Source organism: Rattus rattus, chromosome 5 (genome assembly GCF_011064425.1).
Source record: "Rattus rattus isolate New Zealand chromosome 5, Rrattus_CSIRO_v1, whole genome shotgun sequence".
Taxonomy (NCBI): domain Eukaryota; kingdom Metazoa; phylum Chordata; class Mammalia; order Rodentia; family Muridae; genus Rattus; species Rattus rattus.
In genome coordinates, this window is record NC_046158.1 from 88,564,779 (window position 1) to 88,578,928 (window position 14,150).

At 38.7% G+C, this 14,150-nt stretch overlaps 1 protein-coding gene across 1 annotated transcript in view; it reads right to left on the reverse strand.

Annotated features, from left to right (window-relative positions):
* Bbox1 (gamma-butyrobetaine hydroxylase 1) overlaps positions 1-14,150 on the reverse strand; it is a 47,199-nt gene that overhangs the window by 15,908 nt on the left and 17,141 nt on the right. Inside the window, exon 4 of the mRNA XM_032902257.1 lies at positions 9,927-10,125. Coding sequence (XP_032758148.1) covers positions 9,927-10,125 — 199 coding nt within the window. The remainder of the gene's footprint in view (positions 1-9,926; positions 10,126-14,150) is intronic.

Consider the following 14,150-nt stretch of genomic DNA (forward strand, 5'->3'; position numbering starts at 1 on the left):
TAAATACAGGCTCAGGGACATAAGACTTGGGCTAAGCAGTAAATTTATGCTTACTCAAACTAATGACAGCATATAAGAAAGATAAAAACAAACAAACAAATAAACAAAGAAATCCAGGAAATTGAGAATGTGAGTAGCCATGCCAAGGAGAGTACACAAGGGACGATGCCACTAAACCAGGACAGCAAAGAAGCAAACACTGTGGTCCCAAAAGCTTGGTTTTGCTTAAGACATGTGGTTGGGGTTTGTGGTGGCTGCAGTGGTCTACTTTTTTGACATGGACCTTGTTTAATAGCATTTGCATGATAATAATTAATTCAGCTGTGCATTTATTTTATGTGACTTTATGTTATGTTATACCAAGAGAACTCAGTAATGGGGAACAGATGGTGATTACTATGAGTTAGGGATGAATGGAAGGGGGAGACATTGCTTAAAAGTACAAAATTTCTGAGAGATGGCTCGGCAGTCAGGAGCACTGGCTGTTCCTGCAGAGGACCCAGGTTTAGTTCCCAGCATCCACATGGTACCTAGTAGATGTCTATTCTAATTCCGGAGGATCTTCTGGCCTCTAGGAATATATATAGTGTACATATATACACATAGGTAAAACATTGTTCACATAAAAATAAGCCAATACATCTAAAAATTAAGCACAACTCTTTAGTACTTTCATTACATTTGTTCATGTATTGTACATATGAAATTTGCTGAGGCATAGGTTATCAAGTGTATCCAATTTGCATGCAAACAGACCTCTCCATATCTGAAAAATGGTAAATATGTAAATTAGTTTTTTCGTGTTAACTATTTCACAGTGTATTACATTGTATGTACTCATTATATACATTCTCAAAATCATACTTGAATAAAGTTGGAAAAAATAAAATTTCATAGAATATTTAAAAATATTTAATGTTTAATGTGAATAGGTAGAAATAGAAAGTGCCTTATCACCTGCAAATTTTTATTGCTCTGCAAACATGAGTGTCTTAGTTAGGGTTTTGCTGCTGTGAACAGATGCTATGACCAAGGCAATTCTTATACAGACATCTGACATCATTTAATTGGGACTGTCTTACAGGTTCACAGGCTCACTATCATCAGGGTGCGAGAATTGCAGCATCTAGGCAGGCATGATGCTGGAGGAGCTGAGAGATCTATATTTTCATCTGTAGGCCTCTAAGAGAAGACTGAGTTCCAGGCAGCCAGGACTAGGGACTTAAAGCCCAGGTTCACAGTGATATACCTACTCTAACAAGACTACTCCGAATAGTGCCACTTTCTGAGCCAAGCATATACAAATCTTCACATTCCACTCCCTGGCCTCCATAGGCTTGCTCAAACACATGAGTCTATGGGGGCCATACCTAGCCATGACATAATAAAAAAGTGCGTTTAGTCCAACTTCTAAAGTCCCCATAGTCCATAGCAGTCTTAACAACATTAAAAGTCCAGAGTTCAAAATCTCTTCTGAGATTTATCCAATCACTTAACCGTAATCCCCAAAGCAAGACAGGAAATCACAAACTCCAAACTCTTCACTCCATGTCTGATGTCAAAACAGTCTTCAAGATCTCCAACTCCTTTTTCATCTTTGTTGACTGTAACAAAGTTCCTTTTCCTGGGCTGGTTCTACTCCTATTAGCAGCTTTCATCAGCAGGTATCCCATGGCTCTGGCATCTTTGAGATCTTGGGGTCTCTTCGTTAACTTCAGCTTCACAGCTTCTTTCTTGTTCCAACATCAAGGATTCATACATGATCTTCTAGGCTCCTCCAAAGGGCTTGCTTCACTTCTCCAGCTCTGCCCTCTGTAGCACCCTAAGCTTAGGTTGATCTGCTCCACCGCTGCTGCTGTTCTTGATGATACTGTCATCTCCAATACTCTGGTGACTTCCACTGCAACTGTGCTTCACCAATAGCCTCTCATAGGTTCTCTTCTTGGTGCCAAGCCTCAACTTGTTTGCACAGCATTTTTAGTACTGGGTCATCAACTGTAACTCAGGCTGCACCTTCACCAATGGCCTTCCATGGCCTCTCATGGTGACAAGCCTCAGATGCTCTTCATTGACCCCTTCATGCCTTCAAAGCCAGTATGACCTGGGTGACTCTTACCTATTACCAAGTACAACTGCAGCATGAGATACAACCTTTGCTATCCCTAGAACACAGCTTTGTGCTCTCAGAAAATATTTCCCAGAAGATTTTACCTCAGTGATTCTGGTCTCTTCTTAATCACCACTAATTTCTTAGTTTAACCTAACCAGCATCAATTATTCCAGTAGTCTCTTCTCTTCTAGAGTCTAACTCTAGAGCCACATGGCCAAAGCTGCCAAGTTCTTCTGCTTCCTGTGCCTGGAATATGTCCAACCCCCTGCAATGATCTTGCTAGCTTTCTATTTTCCAACACCCTTGCTGCCTAAGCTTGGATGTCCTGGAACTTGGTCTACAGGTTGACCTTAAACTCAGAGATCTGCATGCCTCTCTTGGGATTAAAGTGTTTACTGCCTGGATTCAAGTTTTTCTTCACCTAGAACTTAATCTGTCCTAGATTGGCCTTGAACTCAGAGATCTGCTTGACTTTATCTACTGGAAGTAAAGGTGTGTATGTATCACCATGCCTGGATATAAACTTAGCTCGGTAGGATCTTGCCCCAAAGTCTTACTCCTTTAATCTGTTATCTCCTAGAACATAAGATTTATCTCCATTCTACTTCCTGGTGCCCTTTAATATTTAAACCATGTATTTTGTTATTTTTCCTTTCTCAGCTTGATATGCTTGTTCAAAATGCAATTCATGAGACTTAACCAGAAAATACAGTATATGCTGTGAAAATACAGTATGGGCTTTGTTGAGCCGTCTTTCTTTGTCAATGCAATTTAATATAAATCTCTTTACCTTAGCCTGAGGAAGATTCTTCAGACAAGGGCAAAAAGGAACCATATTCTTCACCAAAATAGCACAAAATAGACTCTAGGCCATCTACTGAAATTTTTCTTCACTGAAACTTCTTGGGAAGGTCTGTATAGTTCAAATCACTCTCAGCTACAAAATCTTCCATATTCCTACTATGACAGCCCATCCAGCTCCACTTAAAACATACTACCACTTTCCAAATGCCAAGTCCCCAAATCCACATTCTTCCAAACAAAAGCATGGTCAGGTCTATCACAGCAATACCCCATTCCTGATACCAACTTAGTTAGTTTTACTGCTGTGAACATATGCCATGACCAAGGCAACTCTTACAAGGACAACACTAGGCCTAGTTTACACATTCAGAGGTTCAGTCCATTGTCATCAAGGCAGGAACATGGCAGCATCTAGGCAGGCATGGTGCAGGAGGAGCTGAGAGTTTTACATCTTCATCTGCAGGCCTCTAAGAGAAGACTGACTTCCAGGCAGCTAGAACTAGGGTCTTAAAGCCCATGGCTTCAATGACACACCTACTCCAACAAGGACACACATTCTAATTGTGCCACTCCCTGGGCCACGCACATACAAACCATCATAATGACTCATAAAAAATTACTCCAAAGGAATTATCAAAGGCCTTCATTATCAAAGATTAAGAATTCAAGTACAGGATAACAGAGTAGCTTTCGATAACTCCTCCAAAAATGTGATGTGCATGAGTGTGTGTGAGTATATGTGAGTGTGTGTCTGTGCGTATGTATTTGTGAGCAAGCAGGCTTCAGAGCACCTTTGTGTCTCTGCCTTCCCAGTGCTAGGATTACAGGTGCATGCCATCATCTTTGAGCTTTTATATGGCTTCTGGGGATCTGAAGTGAGGTCTTCATGCTGTTTGGCAACAACTTTACCAAATGAGCTATCCATCAGTGTAGGTTGATGTCATTATGCAGGTGAAGGCAGGTACAGGATAGAACGAGGCCTAACATTGGTCAAGAAGGAAGGATGGGTGGGAGAAAAGTTTTAGAGGAAGAAGAGACCAGAGCGAGAAGGGGAGCAGCAGAGAGAACATAGAGGAAGATGTTAAGATTTCTCTCTGCACATTTAACAGGTTGTTATGAATATTCTTAAGGGATAGATGTGCACAAAATTTTGTGTGTCTAGATGAGCAAAATATATCTTATCTAGGTGGGCAATTATATCTTATCAATTGGATCAGAAGTTACTGTATTGTATGTTCTTTCATGTGGAGATTTAATGGAGTTCCAGAGAGTGTGTGGTGGCTGGACACACTGGGCCACCATGGGATGTGTATGTCTGGCATGGTGGCAACCTGCCTTGGGAACTAGATGGGTAGAGAGATTGTTGCCAGGCTCATAGAGTAGCCATAGGCAGTGTGATATGGGATGTAGCTTTGCAGGTGAGACACTTCGTTGACTGAGATGAAAATATCCCACAGATGCCATGTGGCCCTACAGTGCCAACACAATTGCGGATTAAAAGAAACTTTTTAAAAAATACACTGTAACACCCCAGAAAGCAGACTTAACAGCCCAAAATTCCAGCATTGCAAGCCATACAGGAAATAACCCTAACTAAATGGTTGCAAAAAAACCCAGGGTGGGATGTTGAGGCAAGTAACCCTGTTTGCTTCAGATTTGTACCTGCATTATGGGGATAATGACTATTGGATTTGTGAGGATTCACAATACTCATTGCAAAGAACTAAGTTTAATTCTTAAACCATAAATGATGCCTTATCAAAATTACTTCTCTTGTCTCAGTGACAACAGCTTGTCCTGGCTGCATAGGAAGTCACCAAGGTGGCCATGGACACCAGAGAACTTGTGGAAAAGAAGTGACTAACTAAACAGGCTGCATCATTCATTTCTTCAAATGCTTTCTTGGTAGAATGAGGCACTATTACTTTTTCTTCCATTCATGAGATGACTTCATAATCACATGGTTTTACTGGCAGCAGCATTAATTACTGTGAAACTTAATATCACAAAAAGAACCCCTGGGATTGGCTCTTGGCAGATAACATGAACAGGGGTTGCAATGGCTGTAGGAACAGAACACCATGTTACCATGCTTAAGAAACCTTAGTACTTACTAGAATACTCATTTTAAAGCCTTTCCTTCCCCTCAAACTCTATAGTCAGTGGTGCATTTAAAACAACTCATTATGAAGTTCCAGTGGTTCAGTCTTTTCAATGTAGGTTAAGATTACAACTAAATTCAGAACTCGGACAAGTTTTCTTTGTTTTTCTCTCAAGTCTGAATCACTTCTAGGTTGGTTTCCATTCCCCGCAAACCATTTTTCTTCAAGACAGGCTATGTAGTCCAGTCCCCCAAGCCCTCCCAAGCTGTTTCTTGGCGAGACATTTCAACAAAATGGGTTAGCTTGTTTTTTCTTTTCCCATTTTTACCCACATGTCAGCAATATTTTCTGGTCAAACCAGTAGGTGTTTCAAAGTCTGACTTCAAGGCAGTGTTAATGGTGGGAACAATTTCCAAAGGGCTGGATTCCAGGGACTGTGACTATTCAACTCATACAGCCACAATCTCTAACACAACCTTGTGTATGATATGTTGCTGGCCTGGTGTACAGACAGCTTTTGAAAGACCATCACAAGTCCAATGGATGATGGGAAGCTTCTTCAGTCTTAATCCCTAGATGCTATTTCAGTATTCTAGTTCTTAGCTCTCTGGCTAGTGTTCTTGACAGACAGCCCTCTAGAAACATCTATATTTTTTGTTTGATTTTATTCATCTGATGAAGTCTGCATGCAAGGCACTCATACAGATGTGAAACGGGGCAGTGTTTTATTCTCTTTCCAGCAAACTTTCATCCTAAGATCTCAGAAAGCATGGTGGGATTAAAACACTCCAGAAGGGTGAGGCCAAGCCCTCAGCTGAGGAGAAACAGAGCCATGGGAAATTATACAACAGACTTAGCTGGACTTCTCACTTACAAGTAGCTCAGAGCAAATCTATGATTAAACTGTCTGTTCTGGGGACTAATTTAATATGGATGCCCTAGAGTGTTCAGATCTCAGTCTATTTCTAAAGTTTTTAGAAAAAGTATGCCAAAGTATTTATATGTTTTAATTATGACAGGGTGTTATTTGGCAATAGCATTGGATAAACATCAAGATCCTGTTTATTTTCTTTAACCACTTTTCTTTCTGTGACTCATCTTCTAAATTTTATTCCTGAAGCTGATTTCAGAATGCTTTGGTTTTTCAGTTCACTCCTCATACAGTCTAGCCCTTATGTCATGTACCTGTGCAATATGTTTACCTCATAACACACTTTTAGAGAAACAACCCCCTCCCCCACCAAAAATATATAAAGCTGCATTTCTGGCCTTGGTCTAGAAAGAAAGTAGTCTAGGAAGCTGACCTTGCAAGCCTTTGCCCCTTGTCTTTAATTGTTTAATGAAGAATTGCTATGAGTCCCTTATGAGGTTAATTTTGAAATCAAGACAGCTGCCAATAACACTGTGAAAGAAAATGTAAAGTCTTGAGTTGATGGAAGTATTTAGGCTTGGAAACTCACTTCGTGGGAACTTGTGTGCCAGGTAGTGAGTTGTTACTGATGGTCCTGATCAGGTCCTCATTTTGAACAGAAAAGTGCTCAATATGAATAGGGCAGTAATATATACATGTTTCGAAGATTACAGCAGGGTGACTAGTTAATTGCTCAAACTGGACCACTTTCCTCCTAGTTCTTCTCTCACTTTGTGACACACAAATGCATTTGCATAAATAATTCTGCCCTGGCATAGCCAGCTGGTTTATGTAGTCACACAATTAGTAAGAAAGGAACATTTGAGGGTTTGATATTTTCCCTTATTTGAGATGATTCAGATTTCTCAGTATTGTCTTAATAAAGTTAAGCAAGCACAAGCTAGCAAATAAACAGTAGGGATAGCTTACAGCTGTGTTAGTTTTTTAAACATACAGAGCTAATTATAAATAAAGTCAGGCTATTCAACAAAAAAGTAGAAACCATTTTATGTTATAAGTTAATAGGGGAGAGGAGAATTTACATTTCTTCTTTCCTCCTTGGTCACTGAGACTACAAAATTTGTTCGTGTGAGAAGTAACGAGATGTTATACTCTATCATAATGCCTAGACTTCAGAAGAAAGTACAGGTTCTAATGTCATAGAGCAGGGTTGACTGAGGGAGATTCCTTCCCAGCAGCTGAAGAGGTTTCCAGATGAAGGGTCATGTACCAAGAATAGTTGTTGGAAGAGATAATCGAAAAGCTTAGTTGACTATGTTAGAAAGACAGCAATAGATAAACCAACTGACCAACTATCCCAACCCAAAACCCCCTAAAGTAAACAAACAAATAAACAAAACAAAAACAAAAATAAAACTAGTCTTAAACAGGCTTAGCATGTAGTTGTCTTTTGTCTGTCCAGAGAAAATATAACAGGGGACAGAAAGCAAGCACCATGTGTCCTGTTAAAAAAAGGGGTTAGAAAGAAGGGAGTGAAGCAATTCTGAGCAACAACAGAGAAAAGGACTATGTCTACCATCATCTCTTATATGCTGACTCCAGCATAGGTACTGAGCTAGACCTAAAACCATAACTTGATTACCCAACATTTTCAGCAGCCAGGACTTCTGAATGACTGTGGTAATGAAATACATATGTCTCAGTTTTACTAGTCCATGACAGGCATGAGAGTGGATGGTGTATGTTTGAGTTGAATTAACATAGGCATAATGAAGAGATGCCATGTAACATAGCATGGTCAATTAAATAAACATTTATCATGTCACACACACAACATACACATTTTTTCATTTAAAAAATGAAACTATCCATATTTGTGTGTCTCTGTGTGTGAGGATTTGTGTATATGAGTAGAGGTGGCTGTTGGATCTCCCGGAGCTGGAGTTACAGATGGTTGGGAGCTGCCCAACAACAAAGGCACTGAAAACTGAATTCTGGTCCTGTTCAAGAAGAGTATCTGTTCTTAAGTATTGATCCGTCTTTCTGTCTCTTAATGTAGTTTTTTTAAAAGGCCATCTTGCTTGTTAGACACTGCGCCATTTGATCCTACTTTGCACTATGTTGAGGAAGAATTTGACCCCTTCAAAGTTCTGTTGGCAGTGTGAACTGAAATGTTACCTCATTTGCAATGTGAAATGTTCCTGGAATGTTTGAAGTCTGACCTTTGGTTTCTGTGGAATTCTTATTTCTTTAGATTATTTAGAGAAAGCCAACTGAAGTACTTATAAAAGCCAGCAATCTTCATTTTCTATAAATTAAGAACTCAAGTCCAGTTTAGAATAAAATGCCTAGCATAGTCCCTTACACACATTAATTTTCAGAAAAAACACTAATAAAATTCCTCAATAGTTTTCAAAGTCTCATATTATGCAAACTTCAATATCTTTTCCCCATATTTCAGAGAAGGGGATCAGAAATGACTAACTTCAAAGAAGATATTCAATTTATCCCATTCTCCTTTAACACCAACAGTAATACCAATGTCTGATATAGGAAAGCAAAACAAAACTGGCATGACAGCAAAACCCTCTGCTGGTTACAGACTGTAGAGAATTAAAAACTGTAGAAAATGTGGCAGAAACTCTGGTAATATGTGGGGACTGTTGTGATAAGGTGGTAAGAAAGAGATATATTAACATGCGTGCACTGTGAGGGATCCTGCCAAGGCTCGAGCATCTGAGGAAGGTGTGTTGGGACATTATCAACCTCTCTGGCTGGGTGCAAAGACCTTGGCTAAATGGAATCAGGAGGAGTAACAGGTCTGATTTGTTTTGACAAATTGTTTTACTATTTATTCAAAAATTTCACAGTATTAGATCAGTGACCAAGTGATTCAGCCCTATTATAGGACTTGTAGAAACAAACCAAATGTATGTCGAAGTGTACATTGGTATTAAGATTCTGACCCTCAGTTAGATGATGTGTTGTTTGGGTTCTACTAGGAAGCTCCAAAACACACCGAACTGTTCACTATTTTGCAAATGTGAAGTGCATTGGAATGAACTCAAATGTTTGTTATTTGTAAATGGAAACTAAACAATAAAACTTATAAGAAATTCATTTTGAGTGTAGTTCAGTCTCAAAAAGCACCTTCTTATGCATTTTCATCATGAAATAGTGTTAGAATATAAAAGCAATGCAGATTTATACTTTGCCTCCTTTATTATTATTTGTGTGAATTTGTATTATAGATTGATTCTTTGAGCTTTATATTGCCTACTCATGGACTGGAAGATAATCTCCATTTTAGAGGTTTTAAAAGAATTAAAATATATACTTGAGGTTCTTAATAATTTCAAATATTTTATTTCCATTTATTGGCCTACTATTGTTGCAAAATCGACAGAAGCACCAATTCTTGCAGACCAAACTGTTATATACATTTTATATAAAGCAAAACTGCTAACAGTGTAAGTAAATTCATATGCTAATGGTCGGGTGTCTATGTCCCAACATGACGTAGTTTTTTGCTATGAATAAACTCACCGAAATGATTAAAGGAGATGATTTAATGTTCCTGATCATGTGTACATCTTACTCTACATTAGGGACAACATACTTTTATGTTATCACAGCCTTGCCAGCCTGAGGAACGAGAAGACTTCAGCAAATGATTCAAGGTGTAGCCTGTTTATGCTCCGTAGATTGTTGGCACGCTATGTTTAGGCTTAGTGTTGCTAGATGCGGTTTTTCAAGAAAAGATATGTCCACATAAATTTCAAGCCTCTGAGTTTTAAAGTGTTGACAACGAATTCTATTTTCTTTCAACACCTTATGGGCCAAACCAAACATATCTAAATATGTTTGCGTGCTACTTGTGTGCTGCCTTAGGCTTGTGAAGGTCTCTTTCACTTCCAATGCTCTCTACAATATAAGCTCAAAAGCAATTTCATTTATTTTGCAATCAAAGCCTGTTCGCAGTTGGAAATAGATCCAACTGTATTTGTCACGGCAGCAAGCAAACCATCTGAAAACTCACCCATAAAATGTGAGGTACAGGAAGCCAATTCTTTTCCCAAGTTTTATGATCTCGCCACGTTTGTCAGCTGCTCCAGTGAGTCTCACAATGCCTACTTTCTTGAGACTAGAAAGCCATTTGTATGCATGGTCATCATCATTTAACACATCTTCAAAGTTCAGAGTTGGCAGCTGGAGCTCTGAGCCCCAGTACTGACATTCTGTGGATTAAAAAAAAAAGTGAAGAAAAAAACTTGATTTTGTTGTTTTTAGATAAGACACTAACAGTAAAGGAAAACAGTTCATTGGAGCTGATCTTTGACTTACAGTCTTTACTAAATGTTGGTCATATCAGGAATGCTGGTCACCAAGTCATTCTTCCTTGACACTGTGCCTATTATGTGACTCTTGTTTACGATGTGCCTGGCCTACAATGGTATCCAGCATATCCCATGTACTTAAAGAGTATTCATTAGCTGATGGCACAATGGCTCCTGATACCTGCATCCTTAAGACTTCTCAACCCAGGCACTGTCTAGAAGCAACCACAAGCATAATAAGCGAGTTACAGCAACTGACTTTAAACAGTGATAAAACTAGGTTTCTGCACTAGGACAATATTGTGACTCTTCTGGCAAGAGAACAAGTACAGATTCTTTTCCCTCTTATTTCTTCTTCTTGGAAGCTGTCTCTGTGATCAAGCTGTTCCTTAGGGCCAGCATGATGAAACTGTGTTTCTGGGATACACAGACCCTTGGGTGGCAGTGCCAAAGCAGATAAGGCTGGGATGTCGTTCTTTTGTTCTTTCATTTGTGATGATGAAGTGCTCATAAATATGTTTGCTTGAGAAACAGGGTTAGGGTTAGTTAGGGTTAGGGTTAGGGTTAGGGTTAGGGTTAGGGTTAGGGTTAGGGTTAGGGTTAGGGTTAGGGCTAGGGTTAGGGTTAGGGTTAGGGTTAGGGTAAGATTTTGAGACTTCTAGTTTCCAGCCCCATGGAATTCCCTACAGAGGTTCAATTATTTATACATGAGCATACATTATATTATATATTATAATTTTTAGAAAAATGTTTTGTATTTTGACAAAAGCTGCACAGGCAGATGCTTAACATGATAATGTTCAGTAGAACGTTCCAAGGTTATGGAAATGTATGTGTGGTCCAGAACCAGAGCTACTAGTAAGGTATTGACTATTGTTTTCTGGGCAATGTGATAGGGACATAATACTTTCATTTATTTGCTTTTAATTTTTAGCTAATATTTGCATCCTTCTTTGCAAGTGGTTTTGTTTTAAGATGTGGCAACCTGAGGATGAAAAGGAGGCAGAGTGGTCTGGCTTTGAATCATTATTCTGCTTCTTTCCAGCTTGGTCCTTTGAGTCTGAGTTTCAGCTCACTTTCCTAAACAGAGATTCTTACATTCTCTTTGCACCTCATTTGCAATGTTGTCAGGAGACTATAGAGAGAATCTATTACAGCAAATGACACATGTTGATTTATAATTATAATTCAGCTGCTAACATTTGCTAATAATTTCTAGGAGTCATACAAAGAACATACATATACATATATAGCTTTATTGTTTTATTTCTTCTAATCTCCATAAGAAATATGTGGGCTAGATGCTGAATTCAAAGAAGAAAGAGTAGCCCAATGCATCCAGCCAACAATTTTCAGTGCTAGTTGGTCAAATCCATGTGACGAACTTCAATGGTTACTTGAATATATAACTTGATGCTTAGAAATACTATCATCATGAACATTTTTGACATTATAATTATATTTACTATCAAAATGTGATGATTATTTTTCTGCAGTGTTGAGATTGAGTTGAGAGCTCTTGCTTATCTAATGACAAGCAAATGCTTAATCTAACTTTTACATTTAAAAATTTAAAATAAGATCTCTCATTTCGAAGCACCTACAAATGCCTTGCTGAAATCAGAGACCAAAGGCCAAAGGCAATCATGAACTGGTAATGGAATATAAGCCACTAAGGTGCTTTGCCGTTTAAAATGTGATTTGCAGAGATGAGTAGCTCGTTGCCAAGTCCCATCTATGATCTTGAATATAGATTAATTTAATTATCAGAGAGGAGTAATTCTATGTTTCACTAAACGTGGCTTACAAAGCATTCTGTCTCCACGGAATAATTAAACATCAACATCCAGAGAGCGACTTCAAAATATGTTCTCGTTTTCTCCCAATTGCAAAGGAGAACTGTCAGGGGATGCAAAAGAAAATACATTTGACTAGAAGCAAACATTTGACCGGAGAATACATTAACAACAAATGTAAGCTGCACACTTGGTCTGCATACATAAACAGAACAGAAATGATGGAATACTTAAGGTATGGGCCACCCTTCCTCATCTAACTTATGGCCTTGCTAATGAATACTTCCTTGAACATGCGCTTCACACATCATAAAATTTATGATCGGGCTCCATGCCGGGCTTCAAGGAACTGTTTGTGTAAGTGTTCCTACTGAGGGCTAAACATCACATTCCTGGGCCCTGAGTTATGTTTCAGAAAGGAAAAGACACAAAGAAGGTCTTTAGTTAAAGATTCATGAGCACAGAGATCTGTTTTTCCGATGTTATTTCGAAAATTTAGGACCTCCTGTCCACCTGCACCATGCTGGGCTTTTGGCTCTGAAATGGCTTCTCTAATGTACATAGCATCAGTTAAATTTTTACTCTTAATATCTTCATGGTATGTTAATTATAGTTCATCTTATAATAATATATAATAAAATAATATAATAATCATTTTATTATATTTCAGGGCTTTCATTCTTGTGAATAACTTTTAAGGTCTCCACTACAACACAATTCTGATCCATGAAAGAGGAGAGAAGCAAGGAAAGAAACAGGAATTGAATCTCTTTCCTTCACTGGATGGATGGTGTACTCTCTTCTAGTCCTTGTCCAGTGAACTCTACATCTTTTGATGTAGTGAATTCTGCTCACTTGTCCTCTCAACATTCAGATGAGATGAGGATCTGAAGACAAGAAGGTAATGTGGTGGAAACCTTGGAAGCACTAAGAGGGAGGGAAGCCTCTGGAAGGACTGCTAGTGTATGGCCCACTGCTGTTGACACCAGTGTTCACCAGTGTGGAACCTTATGGAGACACTTCTCTATACATCTGTAGTGTCTTGGCTATGGAGCAAAAGTCATAACACTCTTCATTGATTGATAACTTCTTTTCCTGGGATCCACTTTTGGGTCTTTCAGGATAGGAATATCCTTCCATACCAGAAAAGAGACTGGTAGTTTCACAGTAAGACAGTAGTGGCGTTTATGCATTGAATTGCAGCAATAGCCTCTAAAATGGCTTGCTTGGTAACGTGCTGTGTCTGCTAAGCAAGGGCGAGGTGTTTTCTTCTTGGCTCAGGCTTGGTACATACCACAGCGCTTATCTCCTCATGTTGAAATCCTACTCAACATCTATTTGCTAAAAAAGATTATACTCATGCATAAAAATTGCATGCATGTAATCTTTATAAGAATGAGTAAAAACTACAATTGAGTCTCCTGTTTGGAAAGTTGAGTAGATAGTTAAAGAAACAAATATAAATATATAATGTTAAAACTATTGTGTCAAGTGCTTATGAAGTTCGTGGTAATGGTAAACAGTTGCTGGGAGTGGAGAGTGAACGAGTTCAGACAACACTTCATCTCTGCCCCTCCCACTACATAGTAAGGGCTTTACAAACAACTTAGACCATGCTATTTGTCTCTACTTCCTTATTAATTATCCCTTTCCCCCTTTTTCTGCCTAATAGGCATGACAGGGAGATTATCAATGAGATTTTACAGAACAAATTGTGCTCTGTACCTTTATTCATTCCTCACTTGACTTCCCCTCAGGGCATATCTAAGTCTTTTATTTTAAAGATTTATTTATTTTTATTTTATGTATACAGGTATTTTATCTCCATGCATGTAAGTGTATCATATATTGACAGTGCCTGCAGAGGTCAGATGAGGGCATCAGATCCCCTAGAGTTACAGATGGTTGTGAGCCATCACACGGGTTCTGAGAATCAAACTCTGATCCTCTGGAAAAGCAGAAGCACAGAGCTGTCTCCCCAGCTCAACTCTAAAGTCTAGAGTGACTTGCATGCGAATATATAAATGTGGCTTCTAAACAAATCTTAGCTTGCTGGAAGAAGAGAAATGCATTTTTAAAAAATTTTATGACACTGGAATATTGTATATGCACAGCTCTGTGACAAGAATG